Source organism: Crocuta crocuta, unplaced genomic scaffold, assembly GCF_008692635.1.
Source record: "Crocuta crocuta isolate KB4526 unplaced genomic scaffold, BGI_CrCroc_1.0 scaffold55, whole genome shotgun sequence".
Classification (NCBI taxonomy): domain Eukaryota; kingdom Metazoa; phylum Chordata; class Mammalia; order Carnivora; family Hyaenidae; genus Crocuta; species Crocuta crocuta.
In genome coordinates this window covers 523,096-544,501 of record NW_027530512.1, presented here as the reverse complement: position 1 = coordinate 544,501, position 21,406 = coordinate 523,096, and the positions used below count along the sequence as shown (strand labels likewise).

Sequence of the window (21,406 nt, the reverse complement as noted above, 5' to 3'; positions counted from 1 at the left end):
AATGTTTCGAAATAAATCTAAAAGAGATATGCAAGATCTTCATAGGAAAAATTATAAAACCCCATAGAAAAGTATAAAATAAAGTCCAAATAAAAAGAAAAGCTCTATCATTTTCTTGGATCAGAAGACAGAATATTATAAAGACGGCCTCTAAATTGATCTATGAATTTAATCAAAATTCCAGAAATATTTTTTGTAGACTTGAGAACGAATCTCCAAATTCACGTGAAGAGTTAAGGGCCAAGAATAGCTAATGTAATTTTCAAGAAGAACAAGATGTGGGGACTTAACCTTTCAGATATCAAGACTTATAAAGTCATTGCAATTAAGAAAATTTGGTCCAGATAGCCACAAAGACGTATAGAAGAGAGATTCCAGACACAAACCCATACACATTTGTGAATGTTATCTATGAGAGATGGCATTACAAATTNGGGGAATATCTTCATGACCTTGAGTGTAGTAAATGATTTCTTAAAAGAACCCCTCCACCCCCCCAAATACAAACTAAGGAAAAATATTGGTAAATTTGACTAAAGGAAAATAAGCACTCTGTACTATGAGACATCATTATCAAAATATAAAGCCAGCCCCAAACTGTGAGTAGACCATTGCAACACATGAAAACAAGAAATAACTACAAATCAAAGAGAAAAAACACTGTTTCAATAGAGAAACAGGCAAAGGACTTATTTCTAGACCAATGGTGAACCAGTCATTGGCCAAATGGCCAAAAGGCCTATGAAAATGTGCTAAACCTCTCTTGAAATCACGTTTAACACTGCTGTGACCCATTTCACTCTTATCTGGTGGCAAAAGTTAAAAAGTCTGACACCTCTGAATACGGTGAAGACAAGGAGGTAGAAGGATCTTCCTACACCGCTTCAGATAGCTTGAACTGGGGCGCCTGGGTGGCTCAGTCGGTTAAGCCTCCGACTTCGGTTCAGGTCGTGATCTCGCGGTTCGTGGGTTCGAGCCCCACGTTGGGCTCTGCACTAACAGCTAGCTCAGAGCCTGGAGTCTGCTTCCGATTCTGTGTCTCCCTCTGTCTCTGACCCTCCCCTGCTCACGCTGCCTCTCTCTCTCTCTCTCTCAGAAATAAATAAAACATTTAAAAAAAGAGAGAAAGCGTGAACCAGAGTGACTACTCTGGAGACTCATTTGTAGGTGTGTGATCCCTATGACTTACAAATCCTGTTCTGTTTTTTTTTTTTAATATTTATTTATTTTTGAGAGACAGAGTGTGAACAGGGGAGGGGCAGAGAGAGAGGGAGACACAGCATCCAAAACAGGCTTCAGGCTCTGAGCTGTCTGCACAGAGCCCGACACGAGGCTCAAACTCACGAACCGCAAGATCATGACCTGAGCTGAAGTCGGCCGCTTAACCAACTGAGCCACCCAGGCGGGCTGAAGAAGTCCTGTTTTCATTATATACACTCTCACAGGGGAGCACAGGGGCATGGGGTCCAAGACTGTCCACAGTAGCAGAACATGAAATCTGCTCATAGAACAGATACATTCAGGCAAACGACACAGCAGTTCAAATGCACAGAGTAGCTATTCTATTCATATGCCTATATCTCAAAAAAACAAGCTGTCAAATGAGAAGGGCAGTATGGTCCTGCTTATGCAAATTCTAAGAACATACAAGTACAAGCACGTATCTTGCTTATGGATATATACAAGTACCGTATGTGGCCCGTATGTGGTAATGGTACAGAAGGGTCTGTGCTCCCTGGGGGTGGCTAGAGGGGCACGGGACTGGGGAGGGGCGCACAGGGGCTACAGTGCTACTATCGATCTCTTAGGAGAACAGCCACACACAACTTGTGTGCTTGTTTTGATGTCCTTGAGCAGAGGAGTCATGCTTACTTTGGCCTGCTGAGTCAGGAGTTCTGGAATTTGCTCTGGGACGTGGTGTGCCTCCTGGTGTGCCTTGGAAACCATGCTCCAAGACCTCCAGGTGACTCCTGTGCAAGGGCTGCTCCTACCTTGCTGCTGTCTGTGACTGTTGCGATCCTCAGTTTACCCTGAGAGACAGGCGGGGAGATGACTGGTCCAGACTCCAGTTCCGAGACTGGAGCCTGTTCCTCAGGAACATCATGGGCGTGGCTGTCCCTGGGGGGCTGGAGGGCCAGCCGGAAAGGAGCACGTGGAGTTTTTTCTCTCTCCTTCCTGTGTGGGTTCTCAGAGCCCTGCACACGCCCTGCTTTTGGACACCTGTACGCTTTCCCACAAATTCTGGGGAACCTCTGGCAGGTCTCTGGACTGTGGCTTCTCATCTATAAAGTGCAATCAGGGTCTTAAACCACACCCCCAACTCTAAATGGAAAATCGAATGGTTTTGTGCTTAAAGAGAAGTCTCCTACTGGTAGCCTTTGAGCTATATAGCCTGTCCCTGAACATACATTTTTTTTTGGCTTTCATGGTGTTTTAAAATTTTTTAATGAGTTGCCAATATTGAAAAATGTGGAGATTTTACTTAAAAATGGAGATTCACTTAAAAATGCCTTCTCTGGAATCGGTGGCAGTGGCTGCCTGCCCCCACAGACCACCCACAGGAGACACGCGGAGTCTGCCCTGTTTAGGAAGTCCATCAGCCCCTTTGTTCATTTGTATACTTGCCTGGCCCTGAAGGTACTTTTAAAAAATTCTTTCTAAAAAAATTTTTTTATGTTATAGAGAGTACCTGAGTAGGGGGAGGGGCAGAGGAGAAAGATGAGAGAGTGTGAGTCTGTCCCAACATGGGCTTGATCCCACGACCTAATCATGACCTGAGTGGAAATCAAGAGTTGGACACCAACCAGCTGAGTCACCCAAGCACCCCTAGTATTTGAATAGGTATCTGAGTCTACGTACAGGATTTGGAGTCTCCCAGATCTTGGACAAATGTATTAACCATTCCTAGGCTCAGTTTCCTCATCTTTATTATATTATTATTANGCATGAACAGGGGAGGGGCAGAGAGGGAGACACAGAATCTGCAGCAGGCTCCAGGCTCTGAGCTGACAGCACAGAGCTGGACACAGGTCTCAAACTCAAACTGGGAGATCATGACTTGACCTGAAGTCAGATGCTTAACTGATTGAGCCACCCAGGTGCCCCTCAGTTTCCTCATCTTTAAAATGGGATTATTGGGGCCCCTGGGTGGCTCAGTCAGTTAAGTGTCCAACTTCAGCTCAGGTCATGGTCTCACAGTCTGTGGGTCTGAGCCCCGCGTCAGGCTCTGTGCTGATGCTCAGAGCCTGGAGCATGTTTCAGATTCTGTGTCTCCCTCTCTCTCTGCCCTTCTCCTGCTCGCTCCCTGTCTCTCTCTCTCAAAATAAAATAAAGACATAAAAAAATTAAAAAAATAAAATAAAATGGGATTATTTACAGCATCTCCTCACGGGATGCTGTATGAGGATTTCATGTAAAGTGCTTGGTACAGTGCCTGGCTGTTTTTTATTATTAGTATTGTTTCATTATAATACATGTACCAAGTTGTCCCAGATGAACTCAGACTGTAATTTAATGTCTGGCAACACGTGAAGGTAGTTGATGAGACATGGTCCACCATCGGGCTCTGAGGCGTGGTTTAATGTATGGGAGGTTTGTCTGTTTGAAGGGGCTTAATGGCAGAAGGTGGCCATCCCAACATCGTCTTTGTGGGATCTTGGTAGAAGTGAGAGTCCCCAAGGGCCCAGAGAAGGAGGCTGAGCAGGTGAGCATGAAGGCTCATGTTCCTGAGTCACTGAGGCTGGGGGTGGGGTGGGGTGGGGGGGTGTCCTCGAACCTCAGAAATGCAGGCACACTGGAGAGACCTCACTGGCACCCATTGGTCGATGAGGCTGGGACATCTGGTCACTTATGCTTAAAAACGTCTCCTCGTCCTTTACATGATCTTTGCTCTGCTGCTTCTGCAGGCTCCCAGTACCCTGAGAACACCTCTTCCCTGATCCCCGACTTCCTGCACCCCTTCTGCACTGGAATCAAGAGATTGTGGATCTCTTAGGATGCAGAGGCTGCAACGGGCCACGTCCACAGGGCAGACTGAAGGCTGAGGGCTTGCTTTGCAGCGGGGAGGATTTGGATCAGAGGGAAGAATGTCCTCACCAGTAGTTGAACATGGGTCCCATGGAAGGCGATACAAGTCTTCCCACTGAGTGTACCCACGGAAGACTGTACAAGCCGAGCCCCCTCCTTGCGCCTCTGTTCCCATCAACTACCTCAGTGAGGGCTGAGTCTTGTGGGTGGAGAGCCCAGAGCTCAGGGGGTGGGTCCCGGTAAGGACCAACTCTTGTTTCTTCATTTGAGGGCCGGTGGTCTCATTCCACATCACAAGCGGGTCTCCTTGCCTGGCTGATTTGCTTACTGGAGTTTGGCAGCGGCTGGAATAAGGTTTCCACTGAGGACTGAACCTCAGAGGAGGCAGGCTGGAGACTGAGGCTCACAAAAAGGCAAGGGCTTCTGCTGATGCGTTTCCCTCAGCCAGCAGGGGCTGCTGCTGGGGCCGGAGCCCGGGGATGAAGTAGCCTCATTCGGGCAGGTGTTCTAGATCAGAGTGCCACCCATTTGGAAGGACAGGTGTTTGGCCAGCCCCCTGCAGAAGCGAGCCTTTGCTGATTGCTGCTTGGAGGCTTTGGGCAAGAGGATACTGCTGACGTTCCCCCTCCCACTTGGGCTGAGATGTGGCCCAGCCTGGCCTGTGCCAGCGTTGGGGGACTCGGGGGTCTGATTCTGCCTGGCTGTGTCCTTGCCTGGATGTGTTCCTGTGCCCACTGGGCCCACGGGGGAAGTTACGAGAAGCCATCCCCTCTGCCTGGGTAGTTGGAAGAATCTTGGGAACGTTTTGCTGTTCTGCAGGGATTGGAAGTGCTCTTTGGTTCTACGCCACCTTGGGCCCCATCCCTTTCAGACCTCTGGGCTCAACACAACTTGCCCACCGTGGGAAGGGTACAGAGCTTCCCAGGGGCCCCTCGGGTTTAAATCCCTTCTCCTTCAAGACAGTCCTTGTGGCCCACCTGGGAGGGAGTCTTCAGGAGGCCCCTGGACCAGGTGGGCCCCTTTGACCTGGCGCTGAAGCCAAGATGTACCCCAGAACCTGTCTCCAGCCCCGCATCGACTCTGGACAACAATGGCTGCCCTAGCATCCGCCCGGCCCCCCACTCACGCCCTAGCCTGGCCTTAGCCCAGGGTTTCGCCTAGACTGTGACATCTCCAATGCAGCTTCCCCGCCCAGGCTGCCCCCTCCTCACCTCCGGTCCTACCTGAGGTTCATGTCCCCCTTCATGGCCAGACTGAAGACGTTGGACAGGGTCCCCCCAGGCGAACAGCCGCAGACGAGGATGGCCAGCGCCTCAATGTTATTGAGCTGGAAGGCCTTGCCCAATGCAAAGGCAGTGAGGGGCATGATGCCATACTGCGCTATCAGGGCGATGGCCAGCCCCTTGGGCTTCCAGAAGTGGGCCTTGATCTTGCTGAACTCCATGGTGCAGCCCAGCGAGAGCATGATGAGGAGCAGCAAGAACACCAGGATGACGCTCAGGGCCTTGTCGGTGGGCCGCTTGCCGAAGTTGGGGGGGAGGGTGAAGTTGAGCGGGCCAGTCACATTGTAGGGCTCCATTCTCCTGCGTGGCAGCAAAAGGCTGGGGGACCCGGCACACCCCTTGTTCGCTGCTGACTCCCTTCCCTGCCTGGTCTTTGCCGGGTGCCTTCTTCGGTCACTTCCCAGGGCAGCAAGCTTCAGGACAAAACATGGCTCTGGGCAAACAGAAGGATTATGCAACTGGCTGTGCTGTCCTCTGGCGGGGGCCCCAAAGGGGAAAGAACCCAGAGCCTTATCTGCCTGACCTTCCCTGCTTCCAACTTTGGCACCTCCGCACCTTCCTGGGTGTCACCTACACTTGCCCCTTAATGCTTGGCTGCCTCTGGGACAAGTGGACCCTTTCTCTCCTTCACTGCCCACTGAGCACATGCCACATGTTCTGTCTCTGGGGACCTATCCCCGGCCTGTGCTGATCCACGCCACGTCCTTCTTGTTCCCTGTTCAGGCTCTGATGCCTCAGTTCTCCTTCAGAGAAGCCGCCCTCCCCATGCCCAGCGGGTCACCTCCATCTGCCCCCAAAGCCGTGTCGTGAGATGGTTGAGCGTCACATTTCTTTCCCGGACGTAGGTAGCATATCTCAAGGCGCTGTGGGACAAGGCAGGGCCGGTGTGCTGCTGGCTTCCAGGAGGGGATAAGTCCCTGGTTCTTCTAGAAGCTGACAGGTGCCTGGGGAAGCCCGTATTGCATCCCCAAACCTGGACAGAACAGGTCCCCGGGGGTAGAGCCTGCTGGGATGGCGAGGGGCTCTCAAGAAGCCTGGGGGAGAGGGACTTTTCCCCTAAAAGGCAGCTCTCAGGGAAGCCTGGCTCAGATTTGTTTGTGCCCCGAAGTCCCAGCCAGCAGCCTCGGGAGCCTCATTGCTTGGACAACTTGCTGAGAAGGAAGCAGGAACGCACAGGCTTTTCTTTCTGATTTCTGCACTGCTCTACTTTTGCTCTGTGCCTGTGTGTCTCAGGCTGGGAGCCAGGCTCCGGGCGAGCTGCAGAAGGAGAGAGGTGTGTGCCTGAGACACACACCACCCCCCCCCCCACACAGGTGTGGGACAAAGGAGCTGTCTTTGGAAGAATAATCAACTCTTTTGGGTTGGAACCGCAGGCCTGGGTGGGGTCTCATAGTTTATTTGCTGGAAGAGGAGATTAGGCTTTTTGTCCGGGACCCCAGTGGGCAAGAGCAGGGACCAGGGTGTGAACCGCTGTGTGGTGGGGGGTCGGGGGCAGATTTGGGCTTGGAATGAGGAGCCGCCTAAAAATGAGCTCTCTCCAGCAATGGCTCTGGAATCCCGCACAAAGGCTAGGTGGGCAGATCCACACCTTTGCACCATCTGCATGAGAAAGCTGCTTCCTGGTGTTGAGAGGCTGCTGAACACGTGACCCTGGGCCACAGAGAACTTGCATTACCTCTTCTTTGACCTCAAACTTTCTAACTGATCAAGTTCTTCTTTCCAGCTTATTGCTTAACTCAGGCAAAAGACCCTGAGGGCAAAAATCCCCTGAAAGGAACCGAAATTACCCCCTTGAGCTATAAGGGCTGCCCAGAGCCAGCAAGACCCTGTATAACCGACTCCAAGGCAATGACTGACCTGACTATCTACTTCCTCCCTGCAGTACCCGCTGGGCTTGCCCCACGTTTTCCTCACAGAAACCTGGCAGTATTTTTGGCACTTTGGAGAGTTTCGAGATGCCAGTCCATTGTCTTCCCAGTGCTGGCCTCCCTGAAATAAATTCCTTTCTTGTTTTAATCCCCACTCATCTCTCTGCCTTTGGGTTTTGTCAGTGGCCAGTGGCTAAATCTGGTCTGTTTGGGACCCCCTGGAGCCGGATGCTTTTGTGTCCCTGTGCCCTGGCTACAAAGCCCCCTTCCCCCTGAGAGTCTCTGATATTAATGATTTCCTTGTGTTCAAGTTAATCTGGTCTCAAGAGGAAAGCAGGTATGATATTGGGTATTGGGTGCTGATGGTGTGTGCGTGCACGCGCGTGCGTGTGTGTATGTGTGTGTGTGTGCAACTTGGATTGGGTGTACCTGGAGGGTCAGAAGCAGCCCAAAAGAAGGTTGCTTTCTCTCCCTGGAGCTGGACAGAAGAGGCCCTTTAGCAGAGTAATGGGGAGAATGATTGATCGTCCACTAAATGCCAGGTACTTTGTGAGTATATAAATGCTATAATCCATATTCCTTGCCTTAGGGACTTTATGGTCCATATGGGACCATAGGTGACTACATGGTAACAATGCAAAGCAGAAGCACTAGAAGGTTGAGCTCAAGCAGGACTGCAATGTGCAGTTGTGCAGGCTGTGCACTGCACAAGACTAGGATTAACACCCACGTTGACATACTGTGTGTTAAAAAGAAAACCACAGGCCCAAAATGTCACTTGGGCCAGGCTAAGTCACCAAACTGGGACTTCCTACCTAACATAATTGCAGTTTTCAACCTGCCCCCGAAATGTAGTCTTAAATGATCAGTGGGGAATTTTCTGATAAGCATCAATGAGTAATCTGTCACAGGGGCCTTCTCCATCCCCCATAGCCCCTAAAGGATGATGAAGGTATCTACATAAAAAGATTCCACTGTCCTCCTGAAGGAAAGGTAATCTTGCCTGAAACAATCCTTTCTTTTCTTTTGCCAATAACTTTCCTGCCTCACCTCCTTCCTATGAAAACCTTCCATTTTGTACAAGTTCTCTACTTGCTACCTGGAGTGCAGCCCAATTCATGAATCACTTGATAAACCCAGTTAGATCTTTAAAACATTAAGAAAAAAATTTTTTTTAATGTTTGTTTTTTGAGAGAGAGAGAGAGAGAGTGAGTGCACAAATGGGGAAGAAGCATAGAGAGGGGAACAGAGCGTCCAAATTGGGCTCTGCGCTGACAGCAGTGAGCCCTATGTGGGGCTTGAACCCACGAACTGCGAGATCATGACATGAGCCAAAGTCGGACGCTCAACTGACTGAGCCACCCAGGTGCCCCATGATCTTCAAAACATTTTTAAAGTTTATTTATTTTGAGAGAGAGAGAGCAGGGATGGAGGTGGGCAAAGTAAGAATCCCAGGCAGGCTCGGCACAGTCAGTGCAGAGCCCAATGTGGGGCTCAAACTCACAAACCAGGAGATCATGACCTGAGCCAAAGTCAGACATTTAACTGACTAAGTCACCCAGGTGTCCATAATTCTTTGGTTTTTTAACATGTGCAACCATACTTCGGACGCCGAATCCAAAAAATACCAAACATTATTTTTTACACATTTGTCTGATGTCCAAGGGGGTGAGGCGTAATCAATCAGTATCTGTTAAAAAATGCATTAAAAGCAACCCAGAGCCTGGGGATGTATCTGTGGATCAGGTTGTGCACATAGAAAGAACAGAGCTCCCATTAACACTGTAAACTGGACACTAATTCACCAGCTCCTCACCTCCTTGCGTAAAACCCGAGGTTCTACTCCTATTGTGGACTTTTCCCTTTGGGAAAACACACTTTCTTGCCCTGGCTACGCCTCCCTCCCCACTGTTCACTGCCCCCTCTCATCTAGTCTGTTTGCTCCCAGCAAAGTGCCTTTGCACAGAAAAGGAAAAAAAAAAATCTCTTCTAGGAAGCTGACAACCTCCATCATTTTCTCCATGTCTTCTTTGCCCTTATTCTGATGCTATCAAATTTGGGGGAACAGAAGGATCTTTTATATTACATTAATGATAGCCGAAGTTATTGTGCACGGGCTCGGTAACACACACTGTGATATAAATCACATTTCTTCTTCAGTTCCTGCAACAGCCTTGTGATGCGGGTACTGTTACTACCCTTTCCCAGATCAGGAGGGTCAGGCTCAGAGAGGTTAAGCATCAGCCCAGTTTGCATTGCTGTGAGTGGGGTTCGTGTGCACACCCAGGTCTGAGAGTCCGAGTGTTCATAGTGTGAAAAGTAAGGGAGATGATTCATTTTCAGAAATCCCAAATAATGAGAAGGAAAGCTCTTTCTATTTTTCAAGTTTATTTGAAAGAGAGCGAGAATCCCAAGCAGGTTCTGCACTGTCAGCACAGAGCCTGACATGGGGCTCGAACTCATGAACTGTGAGATCATGACCTGAGCTGAAGTTGATCGCTCAATGAACTGAGCCACCCAGTTGCCCTGATTCTATGAACCTTTCTGGAAGAAACTACTAGAGGATGAATGTCAGCCAACTCAGAGATAATTGAGGATATTCTGGAAGAAATATTGGCAGCAAGCTGTGAACATATTTCCTGTGGACTAATGCTAACATAATCCTACACATTACAGTGATTGAAAAGGATAATAATGATGTGTCCTGACATATAAATCATATAACCGATATTACATGATATTACAGAATTATTGTTAAACTAGTATTGAGATTATGTAGAAGAATATTCTCATTTTAGGAAATGCAGGCGGATGTTTCTGCAGACAATTNGTGTCATGATGCTTGGGGGTGGGGGGGCGGGGGGAAGTGGGTGAGAGGTAGACTGTGTTTCCTGATTGCTACATCTGCAACAGGTGAGAGTCAAAAGACATTCCTCAAAACTGACAAAAACACAAAAGCAAAGCAAAGCAAACCACCTCTGAGAAAGATATGAGGGATTCAAATTGGGTAGAAGAGGAGAGGAAAGGAAGAAGAGAAGCGTGCTAGTTTTTTCATTGTTTATAGTAAGAAACTATAGGTATTCTAAATCATAGAAATCTAGAAATCATAGAAATCATAGAGGTATTATTTAAATCATAGAAAATCATAAATCATAGAAAACTAGAGGTATTATTTAAAGCTGTCATTATAAAAGGAAAAACTGGAGCAAAAATGGAAACCTGAAGTTTGAGAGGAATTACAGCAACAAAGACACCAGACTACTTAGTGAATGCTTCTTGAAAACCATAAAGTATAATATGATATTCACATGATAGAACTAAGGCTAACACATGACGTATCAATAAATGTTGAAAGAGGGTTAACTCACCTATGATACAAAAGATTCAGACTGTCCCCTAGGCTAGACCCATCTTTATATTTTAACCAAACAAATGGCCCATGTAAGACAAAGCATTTTCTGAAAGGTCGAAAAGGAAAGTATGTACAAAGATACATGAGGCCAATACAAAGAAAACAAAGCACGGGTCCTAATCTTTTTTTTAAAAAATGTTTTTATTTATTTTTGAGACACAGAGAGAGACAGATCATGAACAGGGGAGGGGCAGACAGAGAGGGAGACACAGAATCCGAAGCAGGCTCCAGGCTCTGAGCTGTCAGCCCAGAGCCCGATACGGGACTCGAACTCACCAACCCCGAGATCATGACCTGAGTCAAAGTCGGACACTTAACCGACTGAGCCACCCAGGCGCCCCAGCACAGGTTATTATCTTAACACCACCCAAGAGAAGTACTTTGTATGCTCAAAGATGCAATTCGCAGTGAAGAGCCGATTGTGAACATGTACCAAATAACAAAGCTCAATATTCTGGAAGCTACAGTTGTAGGAGATTTAGGTTAAAAACAAAGAAGCAAGCGAGTAGTAGGAGACTTGAACGCACGCCTCTCCGTCAGTTATAGATCATCTAGAAAAAGCAAGTTGGGATATAGAAAACCGAATGCTGTATTTAGAGAACCAGATTCAGGTTCAGAATTTCTTACCCAAAACTGTCCATGACTTTTCGAAGCTGTAGGGTACGTATACAGCACATCGTGTGACCTCCCAGTTGAGGTGTGCCATCCCGGTTGGAGTACTGATATTCCCAATATTTCCAGTATTTCCTCCATGGATCATACAATGATAAATAAAAACTATAAATAGATTCCAGTTCAGAATAGAATTTGCTGTTAAAGGAATCACGAAACAAACTTAGATGGCAGACTATTTTGCGTTTGGAGATTGCAGAGTTGGGAAAATGAACCTTTATCTAATTTCACACAGGGAAAACTTTTAACCTCGCTGTCTAATAAAGGAATGAAGGATCTTGGAAGTGCCTGTCACTGGGGCTGGGTGGGTGGGAGAGGTTCAAGCAGAGATGACCTTTTCAGGGGACTCAAATATCGATTATCAATATAACCTGAGATTCCAGAGTTAAGACCAGTTGGAAGGATATAGGTGAGCGAAGGGGGGCTGAATAGGAGGAGACAATCCAAGCATTGTCTGTTACAGGTTTGTTGAGATTAAAGCAAAATGGTACCGTCCAGTGTTCCAGCTACTAAATCAGCAAAGATGACAAACACTCTCTTTCCCACACTCTTAGAGGGGTGAACCCATTTCACAATAAATACAAAATGTGCTAAACTGTGAGATAGCGAGTGGACATTGGTATGTCAGCTGGCTTGGCCTGGAGTCTCCGGTGGCCAGAGACGGTAACCCTACCCTGGGAGTTCTTCTGAACCCTTTCTGTCCCACGGGGTACATTTGTCAATGTCTGAATGGGATACTGCATAGCTGGAGGGCTCAGCAGGTTTGACTGATAACAGAGACCTTGGCCCATCTCTGAGAGCTGAGAGGTTAGGGGGATGCTGAGCCCGTGTGGTGTGGGCCGCGGGCATTGGGCGGACCATGATTGGCTGACCTGACAACGGTGAGCTAGCGCTCAGGGCTAGCTGAGATAGCTCCCAGGGCTTTACAACCTTTCCTGAAGAAGTTCTTCAATTATCCTCCGGGATCACATCAGGCTGTGGATATTGCCACACTCCCTATGGTTTCTATACCACTCAGCCTGGAAAATAAGGAGACTGCTAGAGCGGGGGTGAGCCTCACCCCTTAAGCATCTCTTACCTGCTTGTAAATGTGAGCAAATATTCCATAGCCAGGAAAGAGCCAAGTGCATGGGAGACTAAAGTCCCGGGGCAGACACCCGCAGGACTCAGAGGGTCAGGAGTCCTTTATAACATCGATTTCTTTTTGGCTTCAACAAAATTACACAAGTCCCATAGACGTGTTTTAGAGCAGGCAGAAAATAAAGATAAACGCAAAGAAGAAAACAAAAGTCTCACCACCCAGAGATAAGCATGGTTAATATTTTAGCGGTTTCCATCCGGGTACCTAGAAGACCCAAGACCCCGTGGAGGTTCTTTTAAGGCTCCACAAATGCTAGTTAGAATTAATCCAGAGGGGATACAAGACTTGGGCCGTCTAAAAACTGGAGAAAGCAGACGCTCATTCTCTCTGCCGACCTCACCCCAGCCCCTCCTGCTGTCCCTGGGCGTTCACCTGTGCCTGTTGTCCATGTGGCTGTGTGCAGGCTGGAGCCCTGCGGCCTTGCAGGTGCACCCACGGGCAAGCCTACGGGAGCCCACACTAAGGCAGCACAACGTGCAGTTCGTGATGAAAGGCCCAGAAGGCTCCAGGGCTTCCCTTACGTTCACCTCGGAGAGCAATCGTGGGCTGTGCAGCAAGAGGGGAATTTGTGACGTGTGGTGGTGCTGTGACATTAGAGTATGGATCATTTTAGCGCTGGTCTTTTATTTTTATTATTGAGGCATTGTGAGCAGTAAGGAGATGATTCATTTCCTGAAATACCAAATAAAAGCTGGGCTGTATAGTAAACAGTAGGTTTACAACCTATTCGAAATATGTACAAACCCCCCACCCAACAATGGAATCCCAAACCCTTAGACACTTCACTTCCTGATTCTTCTTCCCCTCTCCATTTTATGAGCTTAGTTTTCCCAGGCTTTGCAATGAGCATGCGCCAAAGAACAAAGGGAAGAGGCATGGAAAGTCTGCATCTCCTCGGGGAATGCACGTTTGTTCCAGTCAGACCACTTTTTGGGCATAGGCGACTTCCGGCTAAGGCTGTAACCTCTGTAGCACTCAGCCAGTGAGGAATCAGGGGAGGGACTTGCACGCTAGGAGATAAATTGTCTGCTGTAACTGCCCCCGAGTGTGCCCGTCAGACACCCGCTCTTGCAAGAAGGCTTCGCTGAGCTCTGAGTCTCCGTGTCCCACCTTTGATTGGGTCGGTGGGCTTATTTCTCACCGTAGGGCAAATATCTTTTAACAGAAATACCTTTTAATAAGTGGCAGGATGACAATGCTGAATATTAATCTTCCCCATTCTGTCCTGCGTTCTCTGGCCCCTTTTCTGCCTGGCTGGGGAGTAATCAGGCCTTCACAGGAGCGTTTCAGAAATGCAGAGAGAAAAGAGCATGTGGATACTTAGCTTTTCATTTGAAACTCAAACAGAGTGAGTCTTAATGGCTGTTAAGACCAAAGGAAGAGAAGAGAATCTGAGGGAAGTAAATCACAACTGCAGGTTGGGGACAGTCACCTGAATAAGTTTGGCGGCTCTGAGGGCAGAGAAGACTTGTACTGGGGAATTCCCTGGGGGAAATCGACAAATCTAGAGCCCCCTGCTGTGGCTGGTGACAGGATGGCACATCTGGGCACAGAGGGTCCAAAGTCGGTGGACTCCTCCTCTCTGGGACTCCGGCTGCCCAAAGGGCATGTGGCTGCAGGGGTTTGGGAAACAGGGAAGCAGGGCGCATGGACAGATCTTGATGGCGATGAGTGTCCTGCGCAGAGGGAGGCTCTGGGCTGGGGGCATGTTGGAGAGCAGCAAGGAGGCTCAGGTAGTGGAAGCAGCCATAGGAGGGAGGCAGGGGTAGGTGATGAGGAAGGAGAGCCTGCAGCTGGACCGTGCTGGTGCTCGTTGTACATGGACAGAATCCTTGACTTCATCCTTAAAATGGTGGGAAATCACTGAGGGCCTTAAAACCGAAAGTNAAAAAAAAAATGGAAGTGATATGATTTGACAGTCAGGCATTTGTGAAAAAATGCCTTTAGGAGAGCAAGAGTGGAAGCAGGGAGACTATTGCGATAATCCAGACTAGATCCAAAGGTTGCTGAAACTCTCCCTGGGTGTCCAATATGGAAGCCACTAGCCACATGTTGGCTGTGAGTCCTGGAAATGTGGCTAGTGGCTTCCATATTGGATGTGAGTACTGGAAAAGTATAAAATACATGCTGAAATCTGAAGACTTACTACAAAAATAAATACCACACTAATAACTAAAAATATCTATCACATGTTGAACTGATAATATTTTGACTATGTTGGGTTACATAAAAGATATATTATTAAAATTAATCTCAGGGGCGCCGAGTGGCTCAGTCCGGTAAGCATCCAACTCTTGATTTTGGCTCGGCTCATGATCTCATGGTTTGTGAATTTGAGATAGCACAGAGCCTGCTTGGTATTCTGTCTCTCCCTGTCTCTCTTCCCCTCCCCCGTGCTCTCTTTCAATCTTTCTCTCTCTCTCAAAATAAATAAATAAACTTAAAAATATTAATCTAAGCTGCTTCATTTTACTTTTTAAATTCCGTGTCTAGAAAATGTAAAATTACACACATGGTTAGCATTTGCGCCTCGCACTGTATTTCAGGTGAACATCCCAGAGTGAGAGTGGGCGCAGTGTCCGTGGCAGGAGATGGTTGGATTCTGTGCAGATTCAGAAAGGGAAGCTGACAGAAGAACAAGAGTGAAGACGGGAGGGCCAAGCAACTGGCTCACTGGTGATGAGGGGCGCTGAGGAAGGAATAGGTCTGGGGAGGGAAAACCACGAATACATTCTGGAAATGCTGAGTGAGAGGTCAGTTCGTCCATCCAAAGAGCTGGATTGTAGGGCAATAGTCAGGAGAGACATTTGCAAGTCATCAGTGCGTGGGTGGCGCGCATGGTGCTGGCGTCTTGGGGGGTGAACTTGGATTCGGGAGAAGGGGTCTGAAGTCAGAGCGCCGAGGCATCCTAGTCTTCACAGTTGCGGCCCAGGAGGAAGATCCAGGAAAGCCCAGTGAGAAAGCATGAGTAGTGAGGTGCAGAGAGCAGAGACTAAGGAAAGTGTGCTGTCAAAGCTTCTGGAATGTCTGGAGGTCAGACTTGAATGCCCAATGCCTGCCGGAAGCTTCCCTGAAGAGGAGGGGCAGGGAAAGGCTGAACTGCACCACTTGGCCCCGACCTCAGACCAGGCATTACACGTCCTCAGGGGTGAGGGACCAAGAGGAGAGAGCTTGGCCCGGAGAATGACACCAAAGCTAAGGGAATGGAGGTGCCGCCCTCGTTTCTCCCTCTACTTTTCTGAGAATCCAAGGATTGGCCAGACAGAGTCAGTTCCATCCCCACAACTGACAGGTCTCCTTAAATGGAGTCTTACCCTCAGCAGGATTCTCCGAGAGTATAGCTCTGTGCGACGCACACGCACACGCACACACAGTCATTTAGCAGCTCTCCGTGTCCCACAGGATTAAAAGCCAAACTCTTGGGGGCACCTGGGAGGTCCAGTCCATTAAGTGTCCGGCTCTTGATTTAGGCTTAGGTCATGATCTCACAGTTTGTGAGTTTGAGCCCTGCGTCGGTGCTGTCAGCACAGAGTCTGCTTGGGATTCACTGTCTCCTTCTTTCTCTCTTCCCCTCCCTCACTCTCTCTTTCAAAATAAATAAACTTAAAAAACATCCAAACTCTTTAGCAAGACGTTCAAGGCTTTCCATGATGTGACACATTTTCAGAATCCTCTGCATCTCTGTCCTGTGGGGGCTCAGCTCTCGTTGGAGGGACGTATTTTTTTCCTCCATGGAGTGTTTGGCATATTTGTGAGTCCTTGGCAATGATGCTCACTCAAGAAGTGTCTGGGAATCCTCGGGCCACTTTCCCTACACTCTTCAGTTCCTCATTTCCCTGTGTAGCTTCCCTCCCAGATGGAAAGCTTCTGGAGGATGGGAGCAGAGACAGGTGGGTGGACCAGTTGGCAGGTCTGGGGTCCTCAACTACAGTGGACAGTTTTTAGTTTTCGAATGTACCAGAAGCCACCCTAATGCCTGCTGTAGGCACAGGACCCAGGTTCAAAAAATCATCCTATTGAGAGTGAAGGATGCAAAGCCTGGGTTCCTATCTAGGGGGCAGGGTACTCAGTATCTGTGGTGGCAGGATAGCCCCCACCTAGACGATTCCTGACAGTTCGAGTCTGATCTGATCTCTCAGCCCCATTAGACTTCTGTGAGAACCCTTCTATTCTTTGAACAATTCCCTTTTTATGTTTGCGACCGTCAAACTTGGGGCACCTGGATGGCTCAGTTGGTTAAGTGACTTCAGCTCAGGTCATGATCTCATGGTTCATGAGTATGAGCCCTACGTCAGGCTCTGTGCTGACAGCTGGTAGCCTGGAGGCTGCTTCAGATTCTGTATCTCCCTCTCTCTGCCCTTCCCCTGCTTGTGCTCTGTCTGTCTCTCTCAAAAATAAACATTAAAAAAAAAAAAAAAGACAGTCAAAGTTGATTTCTGTGGTTTTCAACCAGGTGCTCTGACTCATATAAGATGTAGAAACATTATCAGATTGGAGTCCCCTTGGTAGGGGAAGAGAGATATCGCATACAGGGACTCAGAAGTCACTATCAATGCTCTTTCTTGACCTGGATGATATGTACTTACGAATATACTTTCCTACTCTTCGAAACCTATATACGTATATGCATGTATGTATTATTTAGATGTAGAAAATATTTCATAATAACTACAAGCATCAAAAGAATGACTGGAGTGAATTGGAAATTGAGTGCTCATTAACTCAGGTTTCTACACACAACTCTGTTCATATCTGGGGAAAAGTAAACAGGTCCCACTTTCATTGAGTTGGTGTTCTAGATCAGGAATAAAACAGTCATTGGCAGCACCAAGCTGGATCTAGTGAGTGTGTTTGTGCCCTGAAATGCACTCTGTTCTGGGCAATGCTAGGTCAGACTACCAGCCTGACAGCCATTTGAAGTCAGCGGAAATTCTGAAACCAGTCAATAGCAGAATTATCACTAAGGGATGATTTATTACCTACATTTTAGTAGCCCAACTAGGAACGTTGTGAAAGAAAACAGAGGAGAGAAGAAGAAATATAAGAAAGTTGAAGGTATTTTGCTGCTGGGGTCAGAAAAAGAATTTTTAAGTACTTTTGGACATTGTTTTATATGTGCATGCTTATAAATGATCTTTCCTTAGTTAAGGGTGAATGATTAAAGCTTTATATGAAGACATGTAAGAAATTCTTTATTTGAGCATAAGGAATTATATAATTTCTGTTTTTATTAGCATCCCTACTCCAACTAAACATTTAAAACAGATTTGAAGGGGTCCCAAGTTATCATCAGCTGCCTGAGAACCCAAATGTCTCTATCTGATTCTGGGAAGAGGTGCATATTTGTCCTTCTTTATATTCTCTGCAGCTCCTCGAATGCTGTTAAAGAAATGATTGCTTCGTGTGGTAAAATCACGTCCTGGTATCATTGGAAGATTCAAACCAATGGACAAAATCCTGGCCTCCCTTACCAGTTCTACCACCAGATGGCAGCAAGTCACCTCTGATAGCATTTCCCTGCACGTAGGGTCGCTGCTGGGTTGGGGGTTAGGGGAGGAAATAGGGGTGTGTGTAGAGGCCATGGAAAGAGTAGGGGTGATGTTTTGACACGGAGAATCCTTTGTTGAAAAGAGAAAAAGCTGCCGAAGTATAACTCAGTTTTTCACAGTTCGAGCTTCATAAAGCACTGTGTCTATACAACTTGTTTTCAAAAATTATTATTATTATTATTATTATTATTTTGAGAGAGAGAGACACGCAGAGAGCGCGTGCACACACACTCATGCACAGGGGAGAGGCAGAGAGGGAAAGAGAGAGAACCCCAAGCAGGCACCGTCCTGCCAGCCCAGAGCCACTCAGGGGTCCAAACCCAGGAACAGTGACATCAGACCTGGGCTGAAATCAAGGGTCGGACACTTAATTGACTGAGCTACCCAAGCATCCCCAGGTTTCTTGTTGATTAACATAATTTAAGAATATCTTTCTACATATCCGTATTTCCTCTTGGCTTTTTATCCACAGTAGTTCTGAAATAATACAAACTTCTTTTGCTTTTATGGCCCAACGATTCCAAATTTAGAGACTTCTAATTGGCTTTTCTAACTGACATTTAAGAATATGAAGCCTGCTTCCCTCCTCACTGAAGGAATTTCTTCAGGGAGGCATTATTTTACATGGCAAGTTCCTTTTACTTCTCACACTAGCCTCTGTGAAGGAGTTTTTATTAACCCCATTTTATAGATGAGAAAACAGAGATAAAGAGAGGTAAAATAAATGGTTTCCTAATGACTCAGTGGCAGACTAAGGGTCTGAACCCTAAATCTGGTGGTCTCCCCACTCATGCATGTATGAAAGGGTTTCTCAACATTGGCACTATTGACATTTTGGACTAGATAATTCTTCGTTGGCAGGGACGTGGGGGGCCGTTGTTATCCTGCAAATTGCAGGGTGTTTAGCAGCGTCACTGGCCTCCACCCACTGGATGCCAGTAGCACCCCTCTATCCTACTTGTGAGGACTGAAAATGTCTGCGGACGTGGCCAAATGACCCCTGGGAGGCAAATATATCGCCACTGAGAACCGCTGATGTGTTGGAAGCTTCGGCTAGGCTTCTGCTTGCTGCAGACTAGTGCTGCCTTAGAGTAGGGAGATGGCGTCCTGCTAGGCATGGGCTTTTCAAGAGTCCTGTTTTGCCTTCTTTCAGCTGCTGTCCTCCCTAAGTGTGAGCTGGCCCCAGAGCCAAGAAAACATGCCTATTTAGATCAACCCCAACTTTTGAACCATATTGCATATTCCAGGGCCTGAGTGGGCTTCCTGCCAGTTCTCCTAGCTGATGGAAGGGTGGGTGGCCTCTGAAAGGAGGCCCAGGGTGCCTACTGAGGTGGGAGGGAGGTGGGTAGAGCTGGCCATGCCAGCTTGGTTGTTTGGATACAAATGATAGTACAACCTTCTGGTGAAAGATCATGCTGGAAGCGAAGGGTGGTGAGCTGTGGGCTGAGGGGCTTCATTTGTATCTTGACTCAGCTTTCAAATATTGGGGTGGTCCCTCTCCAGACCCCAGCTGCTGGCATAGCTGACGGGAGATGTGGGCATAGGTCACACATTCTGATACAGCAATTTGAAGACTTCAGAAGCTCCGTGTTTGCCAACATAGAAAGGCCCTCAGGGTTCCAGGCTTTCTTCTGAATCATAATTTCTGTAGAGAGATGTTCACAATATTTACTTTTCACTCGGTGGTTATTTCTCACAAACAGTTACCACATTTCTCTTGCAAAAGCAGAAAGAAGTCAAACCAATAAAGGTGCTTTGAGGAAGTGGGTGTATTCAACTCAAAATCATGGGTCCCTCCACCCCCCAAATGGGACAATCTTCACGATCTTCACATTAAAATGACCTCCAGATACACACAGTCACAAGTAGTGGAAATGCTTCACCTTATTTGGAATCATTTAAAGCACAAAGTCTATCCATAATCCCCATTAATGGATATTTATAATGTTTTTTTTTCAGTTTTTTTGTACATTATAAGTAATAGATGTCTATCACTGGAGGATAGTGCATCCACACGCTGGAACCCAAAGCCACTGTTACAGGGGCGTCTGGGTGGCTCGGTTGGTTGGGTGTCCGACTCTTGATCTTGGCTCAGATCATGGTCTCCTGCTTTGTGGGACTAAGCCCTGCTTTAGGCTCTGCACTGATGGTGCGAAGCCTGCTTGGGATTTTCTCTCTCCTTCTCCCTCTGCCTCCTCCCCACTCATGCTCTCTCCCTCTCTCTAAATAAATAAACTTAAAAAAAATCTTGCCTCATCTTTATAAACTTGCTACTGGTTGTAATGGTTGTTGTTTTTTAGTTTATTTATTTATTTGTNCTATGTGTCTGTTTTTGTGCCATTTAGTTTATTTATATATTTATTTGTTTGTTTATTTATTTATTTATTTATTTATTTTAAGAGAGAAAGTGTGTGTGTGCATGAGCAGGGAGGGGGCAGAAAGAGAGAGGAAGGGAGAGAATCCCAAGCAGGCTTTGTGCTGTCAGCACAGAGCCTGATTCAGGGCTCAAACTCACGAACCACGAGATCATGACCTGAGCGGTGACCAAGAGTCGGACGCTTAACTGACTGAGCCACCCAGGTGCTCCCAACATGAGCCAAGATTAACTTCCTTATTTACTTGTATCAACGTATTCTGAGCACATAGTAGGTGTTGGTGCTGTGTTAGGCACTGGATAATAAAAGTACATGTTTTGACTTCCAAAGATGTCCATTATAGAGCATTCAGCTTAAAAGGCCAGCTTACAGTGTACAATACAATCACATATATGCTATGATGTGTTTATAGAAATGTAGTAGTAAACATTTCCTGAATCTGGGGATTCACTATGCCTGAAAAATGCGACTAAGCACTTATACATGAGATCTTCACTTAATTCTTATATCTGTGAGATAGGTACTAGCCTCTCCATTATACAAGAGGTGAGTGAGATTTAGGGAGGTTAAGGCACATGGCTAAGTCACACACACGCCCTTACGTTGCGCAGTTGGGACCGACTCTAACTACAGAGACTGCCATCTCTGTCCCTGTGCTTTGTGGCTTCTCCAAGAGTGTGTACACACGAGGAAGAAGGTCTGTGCTTCTTCTTAGGTTTATGGGATTATTCGTTCTACTTTCTAAATGTTAAATAAACTATATAGTAAATTTGTCAACTTTCAGAAAAAAAATTTGTGATTTTGATTAAGACAGCATTTAATTTATAGAACACTGGGGTAGAATTACCATCTGTATCATTTTCAGGATTCCTGGCTAGGAATATGGCAGATCTTTCCATATATATTCAAGTTATTTCTGCCCTGCCCTTAAGTGTGATAATGTTAAACACATAGATTTCACACCTTTCTTGTTAAATTTACTTTTAGTTCTGGTTGCCACTTTAAAATGGAATTTCTTGGGGTGCCTGGGTGGCTCAGTTGGTTGAGCGACCGACTTCGGTTCAGGTCATGATCTCATGG

At 47.0% G+C, this 21,406-nt stretch overlaps 1 protein-coding gene across 1 annotated transcript in view; it reads right to left on the bottom strand.

The window, feature by feature from the left end:
- Positions 1–5,605, bottom strand: part of SLC10A1 (solute carrier family 10 member 1) — a 21,964-nt gene extending 16,359 nt beyond the window's left edge. The window contains exon 1 of the mRNA XM_077767092.1: positions 5,250–5,605. Coding sequence (XP_077623218.1) covers positions 5,250–5,605 — 356 coding nt within the window. The remainder of the gene's footprint in view (positions 1–5,249) is intronic.
- Between the last annotated feature and the right edge of the window lie 15,801 nt (positions 5,606–21,406).